The sequence below is a fragment of the Triturus cristatus genome, chromosome 5_1 (genome assembly GCF_964204655.1).
Source record: "Triturus cristatus chromosome 5_1, aTriCri1.1, whole genome shotgun sequence".
Taxonomy (NCBI): Eukaryota; Metazoa; Chordata; class Amphibia; order Caudata; family Salamandridae; genus Triturus; species Triturus cristatus.
In genome coordinates, this window is record NC_140587.1 from 9,907,427 (window position 1) to 9,931,669 (window position 24,243).

Below are 24,243 nucleotides of genomic sequence, written 5' to 3' on the forward strand. Positions count from 1 at the left end.
TTCTGGTGGGCATAAAGAAAACGGGACAGGGTTATCATTTTAAACATAGCCACCCTACCTAGGAGTGTGAGGGGGAGGGATTTCCATCTCTGTGCATCTGTTGCGAAATTGGTTATGACCCGTTGGATGTTCTTCTGGTAGGAAAGTCTCTTGTCTGTGGTGAGGTAGAACCCTAAATACATAAACCCAGTATGTGCTACCTGTAGGAACTCAGGGAGAGCCGGAAAGGCAGTCACGGCTCTTGGGCTGTAGATGACCGACTTGTGCCAGTTTATGGCGTAACCAGAGCATGTCCCATAGAGGTCCATGACTGCAAACAGAGCTGGGATCGTGACAGTCGGTTGAGTAATATAGAGCAGGATGTCATCCGCATAAAGCAAAATCTTTTCTTCCACAGCATCTGTTGCGGTGATGCGGAAACCTCGAATCTCCAAGCTCTGCCTGATCCCACAGGCCACAATCTCTATCGTAAGAGCAAAGAGTAGTGGGGAGAGTGGATATCCTCGTCGAGTGCGCCTTCTGATGGGGAAATCACCAGAGATCTGACCATTAACCTTCACCCTCACCAGGGAATCAATGTTTAAGAGCCCTATCCATTGCCGGAACATAGGGCCTATACCGAATTTAACCAAGGTGGCCTCGAGGAAGGGCCAGTGTACCGGGTCAAACGCCTTTTCTGTGTCTAGGGACACTAGCAAGTACGGGTCATCTCGGTCTTGAACCGCCATGAGCCAGTTGTTGGTTCTTCGTAGGTTCAGCCGGGTCGCCCGTTCGGGCAGGAATCCCGTTTGGTCTTGGTGGACTAGGCTAGTGATGACCTGACAAAGTCGCAGGGCTAGGATAGTCGCTAGCATTTTCACCTCCATATTAAGGAGGGAGATAGGGCGATATTTATTTATTTATTTTATTTGTCGGACTTGTATAGCGCATAGCTGCCCCAGCGATGGGGCGTCCCAGCGTGACCAAAGTCTTGATAGCTTTTCGGAAAACCAGATGACTCTGGATCTCTCTGATCGAAACAGGAAGCAGATTCCAGAGTTGCGCCGCAAGACAACGGAACGAGCAGCCCCCAGCTCTCGCTCTCACAACACGAGGGACACTTACTAAGGCCTAATGGGCCAATCTAAGAGGCCACCGAGGCACATAAAGCTGAAGCAACTTGGACAGACCCAGGGGAGCCTGTTGAGTGAGGGTCTTATGTGAAACACACAGAGTTTTAAATTGGATTTGTTTCTCAGCCAATGTAACGTGGGCAGGACATGGGAGACAGAAGCAGATCTCGGCAGTGTCACCAGAATGCGTGCCGCAGCATTCTGGATCCTCTGCAAACGCTGAACGCAAGACTTATTGGCCCCAAGATACAATGAATTGCCATAATCCAGTCCGGACAGAATTGTCGCCTGGATAATGGTCTGGCGTACCCTTGGGGGGAAGAAACCAAGTATAGGCTTCAGGCCGCGCAGTAGGCCAAAACATGTCCCTGCCACGGCTTTAACTTGTACATTAAACGTGAGTCCGCTATCGATCCAGACCCCCAGGTTCTTAACAGCCTCTTTAGGCACTGGGGCCGGTTTAAGGCTGTCTGGCCAACACTGCTCGGACCACAGGTCTCGGTCTTTCCCAAATAATAGCACCTCAGATTTACTGGCATTCAGTTGAAGGCAGTTATTAGCCCTCCAGCCTGCAACCTCTACCAGGTCCTCCTTAAACCTTCCTAAGCTGATGTTGTTCTTTTTAGAAAAGGCGATCACCAATTGGGTGTCATCAGCGCATGACACCAATGACAGCCCTCTCCCCCTAGCCACCTGCGCAAGATGTTACATATAGATATTAAAGAGAAGGGGGCTCAGGATGGAATCCTGAGGCACCCCCTGTTGCAAAGCACACCTCTGAGATTGAAATGGTGGCACCCAAATCTGGAAAGATCTTCCTGTCAGAAAGGCTCGACACCAATCCAGAGCCCGATCCCTCACTCCGATGTCATACAAGCGCTTCAACAGAATTTCATGGGAGAGTGTCAAAAGCGGCACTTAGATCTAGAAGAACCAAGGCCGCAGAGTCACCAGCATCCAGAATCCCTCGGATTTCCTCCGTCACGGCCAACAGAGCAGACTCTGTGCCGTGGTGGGCTCTAAAACCAGTCTGTGAAGGGTCAAGAATTGCATTCTGCTCAATAAACTCAGTAAGAGTAATATGCACATGCAATTCCACCAATAGAATAGGAAGCACAGTGCGTGGGGGGCCTCCCATGCTTGTGGATAGGTACAATTCATTCAGAACAAACGAAGGAGAACTCTACCCTATTTATCAAAGAGGTACACAGTATCAAAAAATATCTTAAGATGCCAGCTAGAGACACACAAGGAGAAAAGAACAAAAAACCAGTAATAATATGCAAACATTTATTTCATTACTTTAAATGAATGTTGTGGATAAATATGATACATTAATGGCTATTTAATAAGACAAATTCAGGGTAGACAAAACAAATACAAATACAAAATGACAAATATCAAAATACACACACAGGTTCCCACTGAAAGGAAGCAAATTCTACTCATATACACCATCATTCACACCCAATCACACACATTCATCAAGGTATATATAACTGTGCTATTAGTGCAAAAACTGAATAAGTGGTAAACACCAAGGACCCAGCCCTCAGGGAGGTCTTCACAAAGATACTCAAGGACACAAATAAGTATGGAAATTATAGATGGAATATAAATTTCAGGGGAAGACGATGTATCAAAATATTAAGTCCAAGCTCAACAATCAAGGGGGCGGGGCTCTTGGGAAAAACGCCGACGCGCGTTTCGGTGAAACAACTCCGAGGAGCGGAGAACCACCTTCTTCAGGGCGAGAAACAAAACCACACAAATCAAGAACGGGACCTGAATTGATAGAAGTAACAAAAAATCCAGGAGGTGACTATTTACATGATTTGGGATGATTTCACCGATTTGCAGGCAAAAAGAAATACAGATCCAGGAAAGCCCAGGGATAATAACGTCAAATAGTCTGCATTCCAGAAATTATAAAAAATCGATGCAGACAGGAAGTGCTGCAGCGAAGAAAGAAGCTGGTAACAAACAGCCGAAAGTCGATGAATAAACTCAGTCATTCGGCGGGCGTTACACACGGATAGAGCAACGTCTCTGAAACGGCGTCCGGAACGATGCAGTCACTAACGAGTTCACGCATCCATCGTGGAATCTGGTCCACTCCGTGCAGTATTTCTGCCTTCACCCGCACGGAATATAAAGATACTCTCTAGTGTGTTTTGAATATAGCGGCGATCTGAAAAACACCAGCTTTCTTCGCTGCAGCACTTCCTGTCTGCATCGATTTTTTATAATTTCTGGAATGCAGACTATTTGACGTTATTATCCCTGGGCTTTCCTGGATCTGTATTTCTTTTTGCCTGCAAATCGGTGAAATCATCCCAAATCTTGTAAATAGTCACCTCCTGGATTTTTTGTTACTTCTATCAATTCAGGTCCCGTTCTTGATTTGTGTGGTTTTGTTTCTCGCCCTGAAGAAGGTGGTTCTCCGCTCCTCGGAGTTGTTTCACCGAAACGCGCGTCGGCGTTTTTCCCAAGAGCCCCGCCCCCTTGATTGTTGAGCTTGGACTTAATATTTTGATACATCGTCTTCCCCTGAAATTTATATTCCATCTATAATTTCCATACTTATTTGTGTCCTTGAGTATCTTTGTGAAGACCTCCCTGAGGGCTGGGTCCTTGGTGTTTACCACTTATTCAGTTTTTGCACTAATAGCACAGTTATATATACCTTGATGAATGTGTGTGATTGGGTGTGAATGAAGGTGTATATGAGTAGAATTTGCTTCCTTTCAGTGGGAACCTGTGTGTGTATTTTGATATTTGTCATTTTGTATTTGTATTTGTTTTGTCTACCCTGAATTTGTCTTATTAAATAGCCATTAATGTATCATATTTATCCACAACATTCATTTAAAGTAATGAAATAAATGTTTGCATATTATTACTGGTTTTTTGTTCTTTTCTCCTTGTGTGTCTCTAGCTGGCATCTTAAGATATTTTTTGATACTGTGTACCTCTTTGATAAATAGGGTAGAGTTCTCCTTCGTTTGTTCTGAATTAGTTTCCCCATCGTCTCTACCTCTATTTTTGCTTCTTTGGGGGCCCCTTTCTGTTGATTGGCTAGGTACAATTCATTCACAGATCCAGGAGTAGGATCCCCTCTTGAGAGGCATCCAGGAAAAGATGCAGGAGGTGTGTACCTATGAGATCGGCGCTTTTCTTGTAGAATTCTGCAGGGAGGCCGTTTGGGCCCGGGGTCTTCCCAGGACGTAGTCTAGTTGTAGCCATTTTGATTTCGTCTACAGTTATATCCGAATCTAGGCCCTCCCTGTCATCATCGTCCAATGATGGGGTTTGAATGCCCATCAGATAGTCAGATATGGCCGCAGGCGCCCTTAGGTCTCGGGCTTCGTAGAAGCGTTGATGATAGGACGCAAACATCTGTACTATCTGCGTATCTTGTGTCTGTGTAATTCCTTGGTAAACTACCACTCTCTCCACCCAACGGGCTTCCATCTCCTTACAGCTAAGCCATGTGTCGCCCATGTCGTAAAGTCACTTGGGCCTGTGCCTTAGCCTCCTGCGTAGCAAGAGCCCTATACTGCTGCGCATCTGTTAACTGCCTCAACACCTGCAGGTCTCTATGTGTGAGATGCCGCCGCTGTAGGGTAAGAATTTGGGCTTCAATCGTGGCCAGTTCTTCCTGGGCCTTCCTGTTTTCTCAGGCTATCCGGTTCTGGGCGCCATCTCGTAGCATTGTTTTATAGGCTTCCCAGATCGTGACCCCTGATTGCACCGAACCCACGTTTTCGGCAAAGAAGACCTTAGTATCTGCACTTAGACCCTGGAGCACCTCCTTTTTCTGTAGGTCCCGGGCCGAACGTCTACAGCCCCCCCGACCGACGCGGGTCCACTCTCCCACCCGAACATATCGGGGCGAGTGGTCAGACAAACCCTGGGCCATGTATTCCGCCTCATAAATATCCTGAATGGCTCCCTGGGGGAGTAACACATAATCCAATCGTGAATGGACCCTGTGCGTCCCCGAGTAATACGAGTGCTGTCAATCACCCCGGGTGCAAGTGTCGTCATACATCCACCAGGCCGAGTGTTGGCCAGGTAGGCTAATTGTGTAACTGGGGAGTGTGGGCTTGAGTTCCTGAGCGGTCTACTGGGGCATGCATTATGTCATTAAAGTCACCCCCAATGATGTGCATCGATCCCGGTGTCTCTAGCAGTATATCTGTCACCCCGTGTAGGGTCCTGGTCTGCAACGTCGGCGGGGCATAAACAGAAAGGATAGTGACATACCTCCACCTCCATGTCCTAGTCACTCCCCATAGGTTCCCTGGGGATCTATCCATGTCCCTGTGGCGTGGAAAGGCGGTGACTTTTTAATCAGAATAGCAACTCCTCTAGAGCCTGAGGTTTATCCCGCATGTGCCAGGACCATATAGGCCCCCCATGCAAGGAACCCACACTTTGTGCCCTTAAGATGGGTCTCCTGCAAGAGCACCACATCCGGGCGGGAGCTTTTTATAAATGCCGACACCAGTCCTCTAAGCCGTTAACATTCCAGGTAAGCATTGTAAAGGGGTTAGCCTCCAGACCCATCACGGCTGATTATCATGTATGGGTGAGTCAAGTGTAGGTGGGTAATGAAATAATGCCCAGTCCGGGTGATGTGGATGAATGTGTACGTTTTTGAACCTCTGTGACTGTACCTCAGCAAAAACTTTATGAACCATTGGAACCAAAGCATGTTTCTCCTTTTCACGCCTCACCAGGGGAGGTGTAAGAATTCGGCGCACTCCCAGGTTTACAAGCTCTAAATCTGGGAATGCATTCAAAACATTTGGAGTTGTGTGGGAACACCCTACGGCACACCTTTGGAACGTTTTCCTTCATAGAGGAAGGCAACGCAGCGATTTATGCTGCGTTGTCTTACTCCAGATTGACTAAGCCAGTAGGCTTTGCGTGGATTTATAAATCTGATTCAGATCCCTGTATACCACAAGGACCACTTTGCGTGGTGCAAACGTGACGCAAGGCTTTCATAACTATGGCCCTAAATTACTGCATGCACTCTATGGCCAGTTTAGTTGAAAATGGGGGTCCCAGGCAAACTTGCACATATAATTAAGAAATTACATGAGAATAATTATACCCAAGTTCTCTGGGGTCCAAATGGAGAGCTCACGGACCTAATTCCCATTAAGAGAGGAGTACGCCAGGGTTGCGTCCTTGCACCCACCTTGTTCTCTTTATACATTAATGATGTTTTAGAAGCCCTGGAGCAATGTAGAAATGATTCCCTGGTCTTGAATAATAGGAAGACCGGGGACTCCAAGACTCCAATGACTCCCTTCTTTTCACCAGGACACCCATGGGCATCCAGATTTTAATTGATACATTTTTTAATTGCTGTAACGTCAGGGGTTTAGAGCTAAACATGAATAAAAAGAAGTACATGGTGTTTGAGGAGACCAAAGGGAAGTGTCCTATTGTCCGTGTAGTTAATGATGTTCTTGAAAGATACACATATTCGATTACCTGCGCGTTAACCTCATGGACCAACCAAGTGCGCAAGAGCACCTTTACCATAGAGCACAGAGCTCACGCCATTATAATACAATATCGCCACATTGAATCCATCGCGCTGAGATCTGAGGCCATGCTCCCCCTCACCTACCGACAAGAGCAGAAGACAATATCATTAGGAGATGGCGCTGCCTTCCACCCAGCTCACCCCTCACGCCTCTGTACTTAAAGTGTTTTCTCCATCGGGTCCGCCTTTGGACCACACCCGAACTAGGAGTCTAGAAAGATTTAAATTTGCTCACTTATTACAATTTCCAAGAGCAAGGGATCTCCCATGGGTTAAACTTGTCTCTGTTTGGCTGGGGAAATTGGGTTTGCAGAGCTACTGGGATGACCATCTGTGACGTGTGAAGACGCTCTCAAGATGGTGAAAGCGCGGTATATAAATGACAGATACATAGCAACCAGCTCAAATGGCTCCTGAACTACCTTGTTTTTAGATTTTAAGCCTTTTCCTGCCTATGAGAAGTTTTTAGATTTAATAGCCCGCCTCTAGCTAGAAGTCTGTCCATACGTGTTCGCCACGGATCTCTTACTTTGCAAACTTTTACATGTAAATGGTATATATGAAGCAAGACTCTATTTTGTAATTTACATCGCAAATGGATTGTGCCCATCTGCCGTGATATAGGATCTCACAGACATTTGGTAGCTTTTAGGATTTGAAAAACTGATACAACTTCATTAATTGTATTTGCATCTAGTAAAATAGAGCTACTTTCCAGCGAGACGTTGGTACCTGAAGGAGCTAGGAGCCCTTGCTGTTCTGACGGAGCATACTGAACGTGCCTAGATCCTGGGTCTGATTTAGATATTAGTGGGTCTCAGCAAGGAAGCAAAAAATCAGACTTCATATTCCAGGATGAGAAGGCTGCCTCATGTCAGATGGATATTAAAACGATGTTAAATATGATTCTCGAGGAAATTCGAGACATGAAGAAAACACAGCAGTTAGAAATGTTATCGATCCAGCAGCGACTGAGAAAAATAGAGGAAGAAGTTGCTAGTCTTCCGGGTCGTGTTCATGAGGCTGAATCAAGGATTTCTTCTTTAGAAGACCAAATGAATAGTGTTCTTCAACAAGTGGATTTAGTTTCCCGTGAAAAAATAACTATGGAGAACAAGATTGAGGAGCTCTAATCTTCGGTTAGCTGGTGTACCGGAACGACTTGAAAGAGGGGATAGTCTTAAGTGGGGTGAGACATTTATAAAGAAGGCTGTGATACCTGAATTTCGGGGGACCTAACTTTAACAAGGGCTCATCGGGTCCCTGCTCATCTTGCTCCTAATGAGAAGTTCCCCCGTACGATACTGGTTAACTTTGCGGATTACCGCATTAAGGAAAAAGTACTGACAAAGGCAATCCAGATGAGACAGTTTGAAACTGAAAATGGAGTGACATGCAGAATATTCTCTGACGTGTCAGCAGCGGCGGCTAGAAGACGTAAAGAATTTGTCAAGTTACTTTATTTGTTTAAAGCTAAAGGGGCACAAGCTTCGATTGCACAACAATCCAAACTTAAAGTTCTAGTTCACGGGAAGTTTCATCTATTTACCCGTTTAGAAGAAGCACAGGAAATGCTTAAGGCAATTTCAATTGGAAGATAACTTGCTGGATGTTTTTCTGCTGTTTTTGTCTTTCTTAAGAATTCTTTTTTGGGCACAGTTGTTTTAAGAATTTGCAGAGTCTTGAGTTTAAAGAATAGTTATTGTTTTAGGGAGGGGGAGAGGTCACTCTTTGGTGCAATAACAGGGCACCAGTACGGGCACAGGGGGGTCAGAGTATGTGGTTAGCGGGTTTAACCACATTTCCTAAGGGGAGGAGGGTTTTTGTTGAGGGAGGGCTAGGGTGGTTGGGATTAATAGGAAAAATGAGCAGGTGCTATCCGGAGGGCGTTAAATGGTGCAGGAATCAATCTAGAATCGTTTGGCAGTATAGAGAGCTTTTTATATTTCGCTTCTTTTTTTGTATTTATCTGATAGAATGAGTCTATCTAGTATATGTCAAATTCTTTCTGCTAATGTCAATGGAATACTGAATAGACGTAAATACGGTGGCTTAATAAGGTGGTTAGTTACTTTAAAACCTCAGATTCTATTTTACAGGAAACTCATCTGAAAACTAATACCCCAAAATGTTATATTCCAGGAATGTTTTAAAGGTGTTTTTTTGCTTCAGCGGGTGTTGCAATGCGGGGGGTTGCTATTTATTTTTCTCGTGAATTCGACTGGGAGTTTCTACAGGACCAAAGGGATCCCCAGGGGAGGTGGATCTGGATACAGGTGTCACTGAATGGTCAGCTTTTGAATCTTGTTAGCTATTATGGCCCAATATCTGATGACGAATTTGCATTACGTACACTCTATAAACTTTTGATTGGGGTCAAATTGTGTTTGGAGGTGATTTTAATTACATTCAGGATTTGAAAATGGATACTTCAAATAAAGGGAAAAAACAACTGAAACCTAAAACTAAGAAGCTTTTTGACGCATTGGTAGAAGATCTGCAGTTAATTGATGCATGGCGTTTTCTTAATCAAACTGTTCGTCAATATACCTGCTCCTCACGCCAATATCAAACTGCATCTCGAATCGATTTTTTATTGGTTTCACGTTCATTGATTTTCAGAGATGCAGATATTGGTATTAATGTTTTTTCCGATCATGCTTATATTCAAGTATCTATAGAAATGGGTTTCTCCAAAAAGCGAACGTTCAAGTGGCAGATGGACCGCCTTCTCCTTCAAAATCCAGTATGGCTTGAAGAGTTTAGATGCTGGATAAAAGATTTTTTTTCCATTAATGAAGGGACTGCTGATATGTTTTTCTGTCTGGGGGGGTTTTAAGGCCACTGCCCGCGGGCAGATGATTGCCGCCTCCGCTAAGAAAACTAGGGAACGTTCAGATAAAATAGCACAGCTTCAGCAGTCATTGGTCCATGCTTCTAAACCGGTAGGTTCCTTAAATCAGACTCAGTTGGATCAGGCTAGGAAGGCATTAAGAGATTTTTTCATCTTAGAAGAAATAAATAGCTCCCAGACACACTCGCAGAGAGTCCACGAAGAGAGTCAAACGGTGGCTAAGATGCTCGCTTGGTCAATCAGGGCTCGACAAGAATCCGCTTGCATCATAGAAATAATAGATCCCCAAACAAATTTACTAGTTACTGACAGAGCTGATATTCCTCACATTTTTATTAATCATTTCCAACAAATATATACTACTAAATACCCAGTTAATTCGGAGATGAATCAGGAGTATTTCGCTCCACTTCAAATACCGACAATATCTCAACATCTAGTGACGATGCTACAGATGAGAATTACAGAAGCTGAGATATCGGCAGCTATCAAGTCTTTGGCTGGAGCTAAGGCTTGTGGCGAGGATGGTATCCCGAGCGAATTTTATAAATGTTTTGTGAAGGAGCCGACCCCTTTTTTGGAAAAATTATTTGATCACATTAAAACGGGTGGGCTGGTTTCGTCTGAATTTAAAAAATCAATAGTAATTAGCTTTGTAAAAAAGGGTAAACCGGCCAACAATTTGAATTCTTATCGACCCATTAGTTTATTAAACACCGATTATAAAATGTATATGAAGATCTGGGCACAACGTATCACTTCAGCAGCTAAGGAAGTGATTCATGGGGATCAAACAGGGTTTATAGCGGGCCGTATGATGACGACTAATACCCGCTTTTTGATTTAAGCCCTAGATTACTTTAATATTAATAAGACAACTGCCTGCATTATGATGGTCAATGCAGAAAAGGCCTTTGATTTAGTTAATTGGGATTCATTATTTTATGCACTTTTTAGGTTTGGATTCCCGTCCGCAGTAATAACTATGATTAATATCTATTTGGGTGCACAGGCATAGATAATAGTCAACAGCGATCCGGCAGGGTTAATAGAGATAAGTCGTGGGACCAGGCAAGGCTGCCCTTTATCCCCCCTTTTGTTTACTTTCTTTATTGAACCATTAGCTATCAGATTACGATAGGAACATTAGATCCTCAATCATTGGAATGCCAAAATTGAAACTTTTTGCTTATGACTCTATTGTATATCTAGATCCAGAAAAATTTAATTTGCATTCAACAATGGTAGAATTTAAGAAATTTGAACAAATAGGGGGTTATAAAATCAATCCCTCTAAAACTGAAATTTTAATGTTAAATTCTGGGTCACTCAGCATGCTTTCCAGAAGAACTAAAACAACAGGCAGGGAAAACCGATCCCATACGGTATTTGGGAATTTATGTTACAGGTCATTATGGGGAATTGGTCAAGAATAATTATGAAGCCACCAGCATAAAGATCCAGAAACTGTTGGATAAATGGTCTAATTTTCCTTTTACTTTGATAGGACGTGTGGCATTGATTAAGATGTCTATTTTACCTCTTTTGATATTTTTGTTTACTAACAATCCGGTAAAGATTAACGTTAGTTATTTCAAAGCGATTGATTCTATGATTCGGGCATTTGTGTGGAATAAAAAGAAAGCTAGAGTTAAGCTGCCAATTTTGCAATTGGATACTCAGCTGGGTGGGTTGGCACTTCCAAATATTCGTTCATATTATGGTGCATCATTTTTTGATTATGTAGCATGTTTATTGTCTAATCCGCATCGAGCTGACAACTTTTTTATCTTCAAAATGATCCAAGAGGCTGGGACCCAACTTCCTACTTTTTTGAAGAGATCTAAACTCCCAAAGAGAACAAGATACAAAACGTTAATAGATTTCTCAAATAGACTTGATATTATCTTTAAACAAAAAGATTTTTATGGCTTTTTTTCACTAAAGCTAACTGAATGTCGAGAGCTAGGTTTATATATTCATTCTACTCAATTAAAAAAATGGAATGATGCTGGCTTGGGGATTGTGAATCAATTGGGTATTCAGGGTAGGTTGATTTCTTGGGAAGAAATACAGGTTAGAACTCTGGGTCCCAATAAACCTTCCTTTTTTGAATTTATTAAAATTAATAATTTTTTGAAAAAATACAATTTTATATTTAACATTCCCCCAGGTAGAATTGCTTCTGCATTATATGTTTCGAGATTATCTGGCGTGGGCAATTGGTATAGTTTATTGAACTCTCAAGATGAATCCCCTTTGGTGTTAAAGATGCTGGAGAAAGTTGAAGCTCATACACAATGTGTTTTTTCTTATCAAGAATGGCAAAAGATTTTAACTTTAGGTAATAAGGCTTTGAGAGCTGCTAACTATAAAAGAATGGCTTTCCTTGTCCAATGGTTGGCATACTATACTCCAGAAGCATTAAATAAAATATATACAGAAGTGGTAAATAGTTGCTTTCGTTGTGGTACCCTAGCAGAAGGGGGATGGCGACATTTTTTTTTTCTTGCCCCAAGTTAAAAAATTTCTGGGAAGATATTTTTGCTTATTTTAGTAGGGCAATTAAGAAAATGTATGAACCCTCAACAGAAGCTGCTTTGTTCGGGTTAGGTATTAGGGAGGCTGTACTTTCAAAAGATGAGGGATGTTTTCTTGCAATTGGCATGTCGGTTGCCCGTTCTTTGATTTTAGAAAATTGGAGATCATTGGAAATACCTGTATTTGAGAAATGGTTGACTAAAATGAAAAGGACAATGTCTTTCGAAGAAGCTTATGCCAAACGGGTGGGGGCAACTAAGAAATTTTCGAGGGTTTGGGATTATTTTTTTTGATTGTTAGTTTGATGACTGTATTTTCTTTTTTGGTTGTTATGTGTAATTACTAATGAGTGAACATGGAATTGTGATGTTTTCAGTTCAAGTTTTTTTTGTTCTCTCTTTTTTCTTTTTTATGTGTAAATAATGGTTGCTTCTTGATGGCTCTGCTCAATAAAAAAGGAGAAAAAAAAATTGTATTTGCAGTTAGCAAATTTTTACAAGCAGTTTGGTTCAAGAGAACTAAAATCTCAAAGCCCGCTGTCCAACATTGTGCTAACTGAATGTTTTTTTTTTTTTACTATCTTGCTTTTTGCACACTACTATTGGTTGCACTTGGCAAGGCCACTTTTTCGACTTATTGCGCTGTCTTTTATACGGCTCCTGCGGGAACGCTGCTTTACGAGCTAGTATGGCATTGTCTTGATGTACTTACTTTAAGAGATTGATGACGTATTTCTACTTGTTTTCAGTCTAGAATATGAGATCATTTCTATTATTTTTGTATCTCTTTTTACGTGAGATGCAGTACAAGAGGATTGTTGTGTATTTTTATGGTATATGTTTTAATGTTCTTGTACTTTTGGTTGTGTACACTTTTATGGGTATTTATAACCGAATAAAGTATTATTGCTAATACTGCATGCGCCAAGTGGAAATTTGCAGAGCATCATGGGGATTGCTTTTTAATTTCAGAAAACACCTATTTTTGCGAGATTGAGTCTGAAAGTCTTAAAAAAGAGGCCGGACCGCAGCCATGACACAGTAGCCTGCTGGGTTATAGTTTTGGTTTTTTAAGGTGCAGATGTCATGCTGGCAGGATGGATTCTGAACCAGAGATCATGACAAACCCAATGGAAGTCTCTGGACATAACTGGGGGTTTTGTGGCAGCAGAAGCCACGCCCTCTGGTGGCCTCAGAGACTTCCTGCAGGAGCCTCAAAGACAAGAAAGTCTCCAGAACAGCTACACACCTCAACTTCATGTGTACAATGCAGATTGTTTCTAACCGGTTTATTCAACGTTACTGCATGTATGTGTGTGACTCAGAACCCCCTGCATGTATGTATGTGACTCAGAACCCCCTGCATGTATGTGTGTGACTCAGAACCCCCTGCATGTATGTATGTGACTCAGAACCCCCTGCATGTATGTATGTGACTCAGAACCCCCTGCATGTATGTGTGTGACTCAGAACCCCCTGCACGTATGTGTGTGACTCAGAACCCCCTGCATGTATGTATGTGACTCAGAACCCCCTGCATGTATTTATGTGACTCAGAACCCCCTGCATGTATGTGTGTGACTCAGAACCCCCTGCATGTATGTGTGTGACTCAGAACCCCCTCCCCCTGCATGTATGTGTGTGATTCAGAACCCCCTGCATGTATGTGTGTGACTCAGAACCCCCTGCATGTATGTATGTGACTCAGAACCCCCTGCATGTATGTATGTGACTCAGAACCCCCTGCATGTATGTGTGTGACTCAGAACCCTCTGCATGTATGTATGTGACTCAGAACCCCCTGCATGTATGTATGTGACTCAGAACCCCCTGCATGTATGTATGTGACTCAGAACCCCCTGCATGTATGTGTGTGACTCAGAACTCCCTGCATGTATGTGTGTGACTCAGAACCCCCTGCATGTATGTGTGTGACTCAGAACCCCCTGCATGTATGTGTGTGACTCTGAACCCCCTGCATGTATGTGTGTGACTCTGAACCCCCTGCATGTATGTATGTGACTCAGAACCCCCTGCATGTATGTATGTGACTCAGAACTCCCTGCATGTATGTATGTGACTCAGAACCCCCTGCATGTATGTATGTGACTCAGAACCCCCTGCATGTATGTATGTGACTCAGAACTCCCTGCATGTATGTATGTGACTCAGAACCCCCTGCATGTATTTATGTGACTCAGAACCCCCTGCATGTATGTATGTGACTCAGAACCCCCTGCATGTATGTATGTGACTCAGAACTCCCTGCATGTATGTATGTGACTCAGAACCCCCTGCATGTATGTATGTGACTCAGAACCCGCTGCTCTTGTACCTGAATGTTCAAACAGTCAATTTCAAAGCAAGAAATTGGATTTAACATTGGAGTCTTAGATTAAACCGTATTTCTCTGTATCAAAGTCACAAAGCACTCCAACACTAAGGAATCCCTTCTTTCTATTTCTGTCTCCTTGGCCCACTTCTTAGGTAAACTTGCTGCAAGCAAGAACAAGCATTGAGGCCATGCTCACACAAAGGGGCAGCATGTGCTAAGGCATTGGTAATGCATCGGTTTTGCCTGTGTAATGAATTTAGAGCTGTTTTCATCAATCATTGTCTGGGAGAATGAAAGAGCTCCCTGATAAATAACATGGGAGTAGAGAGGATGTGGCGTAGTGGCCAGAGCTATTGACCCAAAAGCTGGGGATACCGGTTGGAGTCTTAGAGGCGCAACGCACCATCCTGTGATTCTATGCAAATCACTTATGGGCCGATTACGATGCGGCCCGGAAAGGCTCCGACCGTCTTCTGGGCCACATTGTAATTGCCTCTGTTAACTTTCTGACCGCAGCATTACAGGGCTGGTGGTCGGAAACTAAATGGGCCGATCATTTGAGCTGGCTTCTGATGGGCTCAAGCAGCCCATCGACCCCTCGGAACCGGCTCGTAATCCCAACGGGCGGGCCTTTCCCTCATTGAAATTATGATGCATGGCTTCCGGCATGGTTTTCATGCCTGCCTGTCCGACATGGAAACCATGTCGGAAAGCATGTTTGAGAGCCCACAACAGGGAATCCTTGTGTGTGCAGCCTCTGGTTGGGGGCAGAGGAGGCACCTATTGTGCTCCCATGTTGATCCCTGCACCCCGTGGCTTCCACCTTTGACATGCCAGCCACATGCTCCCATAGGGAAATGTAAGAATGCGACCAAACAGTGTTCGACCACATCCTAATTAGGCCGGTCGGTCCGAGGACCGAGACAGCGTCGGGCGGATTTAAGTCTGCCCGACATCATTATTAGGTCCTTAATCTCTCCGGGTGACAAATTGTTATATAAAAAGGCTGCAATTGTAAAAACGGATGTTAACAGTATTATGCAAGCAGGAAACTGATAGGAGAAGCAGACGAGGAACAAGCATTGGTAAATGCAGAAAAATATGCTACAGTAAATAGAAATGGAGGAAAGGTAAGTCTCCCCCACATGAACCAATGAGAAGCCAAGATAAAGAGGAGGCAGGATATAAATCCTGTTTAAGTTTATATTAAAAACAATAGATTTTTCAAGCACAGATTCTTTGCAGGAGAAACCTAAAAACCTGTGGGCCAACCAGACACACACAGAAGCAGAAACAGGCAAACAGCAGCAGATGTGCCCTCCCAGTGTTGTTGCATCTGTGCAGAGGGGGAGGCAGGAGCTTCCTGTGATCCCATGTGAGCTGAGGATGAGAATGGACGGTGCCGTGCACGAGGCGTGTCACCTCAGCTGTCTCAGCAGCTGCATCAGCAGCGATCTGTGTTATCTTCACCAGCTATGTTTTACCTTTCGCATTTACTCCTACCTCATTTTAACCCCTTGTCTCTCTAGGCTATCTGAGAGAATTTAGAATTGATTACTTTAGCTAAAGAAAAAAAGCACAAAAACAGGAGTGGGGCTATAAGATAGACTTCATAAAAAAATGCCCAGAGTCAGGGAGCAGGCAACTGTACCCCGAATAACCTCCTGCCGCTGTCCCAAAGGCTGCAACTGGGGAGTCCATTGGTAAGGAATATAACACACAAGGCATTTCAATTGCATGTTATTGGTAGATGGAATGAAGTGCAGATGGTAAATGGGATCTGAGTCATATTACCAATAACAGAAATACTCTTCCATATAAATATGGTGGCACAAATATTGTTTACAAACGTTAGCTCCATTGGGTGTGGATTTTGGTGGCATAGTTATATTTCATATTTAGAGCCCACTTGGGCAAATGTACAAGGGAAGGGTGGAGCTTGGTGTTTAGATTAGAATGAAAAGGAACCCACAGAAGCGAATTTGTAGGTCTGGGAGCAAGGGGAAACAAACCACTAAATAATGAGTGTGGCGTTAAGTACAAAATGCTAACGCCATGGTCCGTGTTATAAAAACTCTGGGATGAGACGTATTGGCAATGATACGGCACATCCCTGTGTTTCCCCAAGTGCTGTTGCTAAATTAGGCTGCATAGTGCAGGCTACCTTGCACCAAAGTGCAAGGGTGACTGCATTCACGGAAGGATTGTTTATGTACAGGAAGGACACGTGAATGCACATAAACAATCCAGAATGGCTATTTTTAACTTCTTTTTGTGCTGCATTGTGCAGCACACATAGACGTTGCAACTCGTAATTTTTTTAATGATTGTTTGCAAGAACAAGGTGAAATCCGGCAGCTCTCCTCGTTTCACCATGATAAGAGCAGGTTTTTCCTGGTCGTAATTTCGGTGCGGCCTCCTATTTAAACCACCCTTGTAAATAGGGGGCAGGGTCAAAATCAATGGGTGTTGCGGTGGAATGCCAGCTGCAACACCGATTGCCAACCCCTTTCACAACAAGTCTAGCGTGAAAGAGGGCCTTCTTTATAAGGCGGTGTCAAGCCACGTCACGTGGCTTAACACCACCTTGTAAATAAGGTGAAGCCTCTGTCGCCGCAGGAACATTGTTAAAAGTGACGTTCCTGTGGCGATAGCGGCTTGTAAGTATGACTTACAATTTTTGTCACACTAGAAGTGGCCTCAGTGTGATGATGCCAGGTAGTGTATGTGGCAAGCGTATCATCTCTTGTGCATTGGCAGGTGGGTGTCAACTTGTTTATATAATCAAACAGGTGAATTGTTCTAGAGAAGTCTGTGATACAAAGTGTACAGCAGAAATGCTGGTGGAAATTTACTCTTATATTCAAGATGAATTTCATACTTTCAAAAACAATAAAATCATAAAATCAAACAGGGAAGAGTGTGATACAAAGAGTTCAGCAGAGCCCATCGTGAGACCTTATACCTCGTTTTGTCTTATCTAATCATGATGGTAGCTCATGCTACAAAAAACTGGTGTCGATGAATAATTCATTGCATGTTAGTAATGACATATATCTTTATTTTCAGAGGTGTTTTGAATCAGATACAAAGTGCGCTCAGAAGACAAGTCAAACATGTTCTCCCATGTAATTTCATGAGCAGCAATCCAGTGGCGCCCACCGTCCTGCCCCCCGTGGACTGTCTGGCCTTGTCCTACTCACTGGAGTACTTTGCAGTAGATGCGAAGTCCTACATCGATGGTTTGAGAAATGTCTCCCCTCTGTTGAAAAAGGGAGGACATCTAATGATGTATGCCTGCCTTGGAGCAACATTTTACAAGGTTGGGGATGTCAGCTTTCCTCTGTTCTGCCTCAAAGAGGATTTTCTTAGGAAGACTCTCATGGAAAATGGTTATAACATTCTAGAATCTTACATTTTGAAACGGAAAACACAAGGTTCATACGATGTATGTGATTTTCAAAGTTTTATCATTTTAAAGGCAAAGAAAGAAAGAGACATTTAGAATCACTGTGACTGACAGTGAAAGAGAGATCAGCTCTCACCTGCCTCACATTCCTTCATATTACACACTTATCATGATGAGTTTGAATGGCAATCTTGAAAATAATATGGAACATAGGCAACTGTAATAAATCAGTTTAATGATATAAATTGAAACAATTGAAAAGCTTTCAGGTCTAAAGCTTGCTAATCAATGGGTGTGGATTAAAAGCAATATGGCAAGCAGTAAGCTCACTTTACTTCACAGCCGTGTTCATGCCCTCTTGAACCTTCTTGGTTCTTGTAGACCCAGCTTCCGTCAAGGAGTCTGCCAGCTCCTTCTCCTCTCCCTTCTTCTTCTTGGTTCTTGTGGGCCCTGCTTCCGTAAGGAAGTCTGCCAGCTTCATCCCATCTCCTTTCTTCTTCTTGTGGACCCTGCTTCCCTTAGGGAGTCTGTCAACTTCCTTCTTCTCTCCCTTCTTCTTCTTGGTTCCTATGGACTATGCTTCACTCAGGAAGTCTCCAGCTTCCTTCTCCTCTGCCTTCTTCTTGTTGGTTCCTGTGGACCATGCTTCACTCAGGAAGTCTCGAGCTTCCTTCTCCTCTCCCTTCTTCTTGTTGGTTCCTGTGGACCATGCTTCACTCAGGAAGTCTCGAGCTTCCTTCTCCTCTCCCTTCGTCTTCTTGGTTCCTGTTGACCATGCTTCACTCAGGAAGTCTCCAGCTTCCTCTCCTCTCCCTTCTTCTTATTGGTTCCTGTTGACCATGCTTCACTCAGGAAGTCTCCAGCTTCCTCACCTCTCCCTTCTTCTTCTTGGTTCCTGTGGACCATGCTTCACTCAGGAAGTCTCCAGCTTCATTCTCCTCTCCCTTCTTCTTCTTGCTTCTTGTTTACCATGCTTCATTCAGGAAGTTTCCTGCTTCCTTCTCCTCTCCCTTCTTCTTCTTGGTTCCTGTTGACCATGCTTCACTCAGGAAGTCTCCAGCTTCCTTATCCTCTCCCATCCTCCTCTTGGTTCCTGGGGACCATGCTTCACTCAGGAAGTTTCCAGCTTCCTTCTCCTCTCCCTTCTTATTCTTGGTTCTTGTGTACCATGCTCCACTCAAGAAATTTCCAGCTTCCTTCTCCTCTACCTTCTTTTTCTTGGTTCTTGTGGACCATGCTTCACTCAGGGAGTCTGCCAGCTTTCTTCTCCTCTACCTTCTTCTTCTTCTTATCGGTTCTTCTGGACCATGCTTCCCTCGGGGAGTCTCCAGCTTCCTTCTCCTCTTCCTTCTTCTTTTTGGTTCTTGTGCACCATGCTTCCCTTAGGAAGTCTGGCAGCGTCCTTCTCCTCTCCCTTCTTCTTCTTGGTTCCTGTGGACCATGTTTCACTCAGGGAGTCTGCCAGCATCCTTCCTCCTCTCTCTTCTTCTTCTTGGTTTCTCACCATCTAGGCTATGGTATGTGTGGCCCTTGTTCCTTCTCTGTCAAAGACGCTAATGGCCTTCCACTGTTGCTCAACTTTGCATAGAACATCAGGAGGGGCTTCAATCTAAGCATACACATGCTGGGTCACAGCCTGCTTTGTTCTCTGATTTCTCAAACGTCAGCACACTAACACAAGATATTATTTTTTGCTTTGAAGCTATGGGAACTATTATCAGGTTAGGTGTGAGGCAACATTATTGTTCACTCTTTATTGCGCACTCCTTATCTCATTAATTTTGAATCTGAAACAGGATTGGGAAGTAATGTGTAATTTATATTACAACATATACGTGACCTAATAAAACCTGTGAACTCCCTTTTTCTGTGCCTGGTCTTTTTTGTCTTACATTCAAGATAAAGCCATTGAGAAACAGATAAATTGTTCTACGCCAAGAATCTGATCTCTTGCGCTTTCGTCATAAACTAAAAACATCATTGTTTCCATGATTTGTGTCTGTGGTATCTGTCTGTTGAGTATCTTTGTTACGGGTTCTATGATCAGCGCCGGGACACTCTTGGGAGTAGCCGTGCGCTTAACAAATACCCAGTAACATAACATAACATAATAGTATTTACAAAATACATTGTAGATTACATCATTCATTGCAGATAAACTCCCCTGTAGGTATGGCGAAGCAGGTTAATATTTTGAGTATATGGATGGCACTGGGCTATATATATACAGATAAGAAAAGCATTTTTTCTAGTGCCAATATCTTTGGCGTCGTTTGACGAATCTTTGCGAAATTTTCAAAATGAATGGGGCTGTCACCTCAGCTGCTGTGTTGACAGTTTCAGGGTGACACATCAAGCGCGGGCTGAAAAAAAAGGGGGGTCCTAAAACGCATTTTCTCCATGTTAACTTCCATAGGAAACTTTAGGCACAGCCCAGCTGCTGAACAGAATTATACCAAATTTGTCAGAAATTTAGCTCTTGTTTCAGAAAGCACTCTTTTTGTTAAATGGTGTAAATCCATTCAGTAGTTCCCCCGAAATGTAAACATTTCTCAGCTATACAACTGTGGCCACGGTGGATCCGTGAACCCTCCCGATCTTGTGCCTGAGATCAATCAATCAATCAATCAATCATAGCATTTGTATAGCACGCTACTCACCCGGACGGTCTCAAGGCGCTGGGGGGGGAGGGGTCCGCTACTGCTCGAAGAGCCAGGTCTTGAGTTGCTTCCTGAAGGAGAGATGGTCCTGGGTCAGCCGAAGGTGGGTGGGGAGGGAGTTCCACGTCTTGGCTGCTAGGTAGGAGAAGGATCTTCCTCCAGCGGTGGCTCTGCGGATGCGTGGTATGGCGGCGAGGGCGAGGCTGGTTGATCGTAGCTGGCGGGTGGGCGTGTAGAAGGTCAGGCGGTTGTTGAGGTATATGGGGCCCAGGTCGTGGAGAGCTTTGTGTGCGTGGGTGAGGAGCCTGAACGTGATCCTCTTGCTGACGGGGAGCCAGTGCAGGTCTCTGAGGTGGCTGGAGATGTGGCTGTGTCGGGGGATGTCTAGGACGAGTCGTGCGGAGGCGTTCTGGATGCGTTGGAGTCGCTTCTGAAGTTTGGCTGTGGTTCTGGCATAGAGGGTGTTCCCGTAGTCCAGTCGGCTGGTGACGAGTGCCTGGGTGACCGTCCTCCTGGTTTTGGTGGGGATCCATCGGAAGATCTTGCGGAGCATGCGCAGGGTGTTGAAGCACGATGATGAGACGGCGTTGACTTGTCTGGTCATCGAGAGGGAGGAGTCCAGGATGAAGCCTAGGTTGCGTGCGTGGTCCGTTGGTTCGGGAGTGGTGCCCAGGGCGGGGGGCCACCAGGAGTTATCCCAGGTGGAGGGTGATGATCCCAGGATGAGGACTTCCATCTTGTCTGAGTTCAGTTTCAGGCGGCTGTTCTTCATCCATTCGGCGACGTCTTTTATTCCTTCATGGAGGCTGGTTCTGGCGCTGGCGGGCTCGTTGGTGAGGGAGAGGATCAGTTGGGTGTCGTCAGCGTAGGAGATGATGTTGAGGTTGTGTTGGCGTGCGATGGCTGCGAGGGGGCTCATGTAGATGTTGAAGAGGGTGGGGCTGAGCGATGATCCTTGTGGTACGCCGCAGATGACTTCGGTGGCGTCGGATCTGAATGGGGGGAGGCGGACTCTCTGAGTTCTTCCGGCGAGGAACGAGATGATCCACTTCAGTGCCTTCTCTTGGATCCCGATGTTGCTGAGGCGCTGAACTAGGGTGCGGTGGCAGACCGTGTCGAACGCCACTGAGAGGTCCAAGAGGATGAGGGCCACTGTTTCGCCGTTGTCAGTCAGGGATCTGATGTCATCAGTGGCTGCGATCAGTGCGGTCTCGGTGCTGTGGTTTGCTCGGAAATCGGACTGCGAGGGGCGAGGGAACCGTTCGTCTCGAGGAAGGTGGCGAGCTGCCTGTTGACGGTCTTCTCAATGACTTTGGCAGGAAAGGGGAGGAGCGAGATGGGGCGGAAGTTCTTGAGGTCAGTGGGGTCGGCTGTTGGTTTCTTCAGGAGGGCGCTGAGCTCGGTGTGCTTCCAGCTCTCCGGGAAGGTGGCGGTGTTGAAGGAGGCGTTGATGATGTCCCGGAGTTGGGGTGCGATGATGGAGTCGGCCTTGTTGAAGACGTGGTGGGGGCAGGGGTCGGTTGGAGAACCGAAGTGGATGGTGTTCATCGTGCGGGTGGTGTCTTCGGTGCTGCCCGGGGTCCAGGTGCAGAGGGTGCTGGTGGGGGGCATTGGTTCGGTGGTTGGGTGCGTGGTTGGGGCGCCGTAGCTGTTGTGTATGTTGGCGATCTTGCGGTGGAAGAACGAGGCGAGAGAGTCATAGAGGTCTTGTGACGGCGTGATGACGTTGTTTCCGGCGCCGGGGCTGGAGAGCTCTTTGACGATGCTGAAGAGTTCCTTGCTGTTGTGGGCGTTGTTGTCCAATCTTTCTTTGAATGCTGTCTTCTTGGTGGTGTGGATCAGCTGGTGGTGCTTGCGGGTGGCGTGCTTGAGGGCGGTCAAGTTGTCTGCGGTCTGGTCGTGTCGCCAGGCTTTCTCGAGGGTACGGCAGTTCTTCTTGGAGTCCTTGAGTTCGTCGGTGAACCAGGGGACTTTCCTGCAGCCGGGTCTGCTGGGAGGGTTCTTCAGTGGTGCGAGGTCATCAGCGCAGGCGATCAGCCACTGTGTGAGGTTGCTGGCTGCTTCGTTGGGGTCCGTTGTTCTGACGGGAGGGTTGTGGCTGAGGGAGGTGGTGAGCTGCTCGGTGGTGATCTTGCTCCAGCTTCGGCGAGGAACCTGTTGTGAGTGGTGGTGGGTCGTGGTTCTTCTGAAGCTGAAGTGGACACAACTGTTGTCTGTCCAATGGAGTTCGGTGGAGTGGCTGAAGGAGACGTGCTTGCTGGAAGAGAAGACGGGGTCAAGCGTGTGGCCGGCGTAGTGGGTGGGGGTGTTCACCAGTTGCTTGAGTCCGAGGTTGGCGAGGTTGTCCAGCAGAGTGGTGGTGTTGCGGTCCTTGTTGTTCTCCAGGTGGAAGTTGAGGTCCCCTAGGAGGATGTAGTCAGTGGAGGGGAGGGCGTGCGGGCTGATGAAGTCTGCGATGTCTTCGCTGAATTGTGTGCGTGGTCCCGGGGGTCTGTAGATGAGGGTGCCTCTGAGGGTGGTCTTAGGGTCGGTGTGAATCTGGAAGTGGAGGTGCTCGGCGGCGGTGAAGGTGTCGTCTGAGTTGGTCGTGATGCGGATGGTGTTCTTGTGGATGATGGCGATGCCTCCTCCGGTCTGGTTGACGCGGTCCCTCCGGGTGATCTTGTATCCGTCCGGGATGGCTGTGGCGATGTCGGGCGCTGAGGAGGCGTTCATCCAGGTTTCTGTGAGGAAGGCGACGTCTGGTGATATTGTGTCGAGGAGGTTCCAGAGTTCGACGGTGTGTCTGTGGACGGAGCGGGTGTTGAGCAGGATGCACTTGAGGTTGTTGTTGCTGGTGTTCGGTTTGGCGGGAGCGGTGCAGGTTCGGAGGCAGGTGATCTGATTGGCTGCACAAACCAGGAAGTGTTGGAAACCATTTAGTGACTCGGTTGAATGAAGTCACAGGAAAAAGGAAATAAAACATGAAAAAACAAGAAAAGGGGTAAGGGTGTTTCCCACAGGGCCAAAAAAGCATAAAAAAAAAAAAAAAGATCAGTGGGAGTCACAGTGCATACTCGAATCCCACCAAAATGAAAGGGCTCCTGCCCCCCATGCAGCCCCAGGGACCACCACCTCTCTGAGGCTATGCATGCGAAATTCAGGGTGTCCACGGATATCTCTGCAGCCCTGGGGACTGCTAGCAACCTGGGGCTATGTTCATTATAATACATGGGGGGGCTCCTGCCCCAATGCAGCCCGGGGACAGCCACCTCCCCTAGGCTATGTTTAAAATAATGTGTGGGGGGGCACCAGTCCCCCCACACCACCCGGGGATCACCACCTCCCTGGGGCTAGGTTCCAAATTGGAGGGGTCTGGCGCTGGGGACTGCCACCCCTCAGGGCTGGCTCCAGCAATGTCCTGGGGTGCCCACCCCCGGGACATTACAGTTTGTTATGGCTTGGCGGGAGAACTGCTCCCACTAAGCTATAGTAAACTCTGCTTCACTTCATGGAAGCAAGAGCAGGAAAAATGCTCTCGCTTCCATGAAGTGGAGCAGAATTGCTTTTGTATCAGATGTACAGAAAGTTTGTGATGATATACAGTTTTGTGTTTTTGGTTCTGAAGAGGAGTGTGGAGAAACTGAGAGATTGATAAATATAGGTGTTGAAGAACAGGAGAAAGAGATTAGCGTTGATCAGGAGAAAGAGATTAGCGTTGATGATGAATTTACAATGTTTAACACAGTTTCCTCTGAAAAAACAAACTATATTTGTATTTGTTGTCA

At 45.5% G+C, this 24,243-nt stretch overlaps 2 protein-coding genes across 3 annotated transcripts in view; both read left to right on the forward strand.

Moving 5' to 3' along the window:
* LOC146829946 (indolethylamine N-methyltransferase-like) overlaps positions 1 to 19,678 on the forward strand; it is a 197,697-nt gene extending 178,019 nt beyond the window's left edge. The window contains exon 5 of the mRNA XM_085604210.1: positions 17,477 to 19,678. Coding sequence (XP_085460336.1) covers positions 17,477 to 17,912 — 436 coding nt within the window. The 3' untranslated portion in view covers positions 17,913 to 19,678. The remainder of the gene's footprint in view (positions 1 to 17,476) is intronic.
* LOC146829947 (nicotinamide N-methyltransferase-like) overlaps positions 1 to 24,243 on the forward strand; it is a 381,589-nt gene that overhangs the window by 35,344 nt on the left and 322,002 nt on the right. The gene's annotated exons all lie outside the window — the stretch shown is intronic.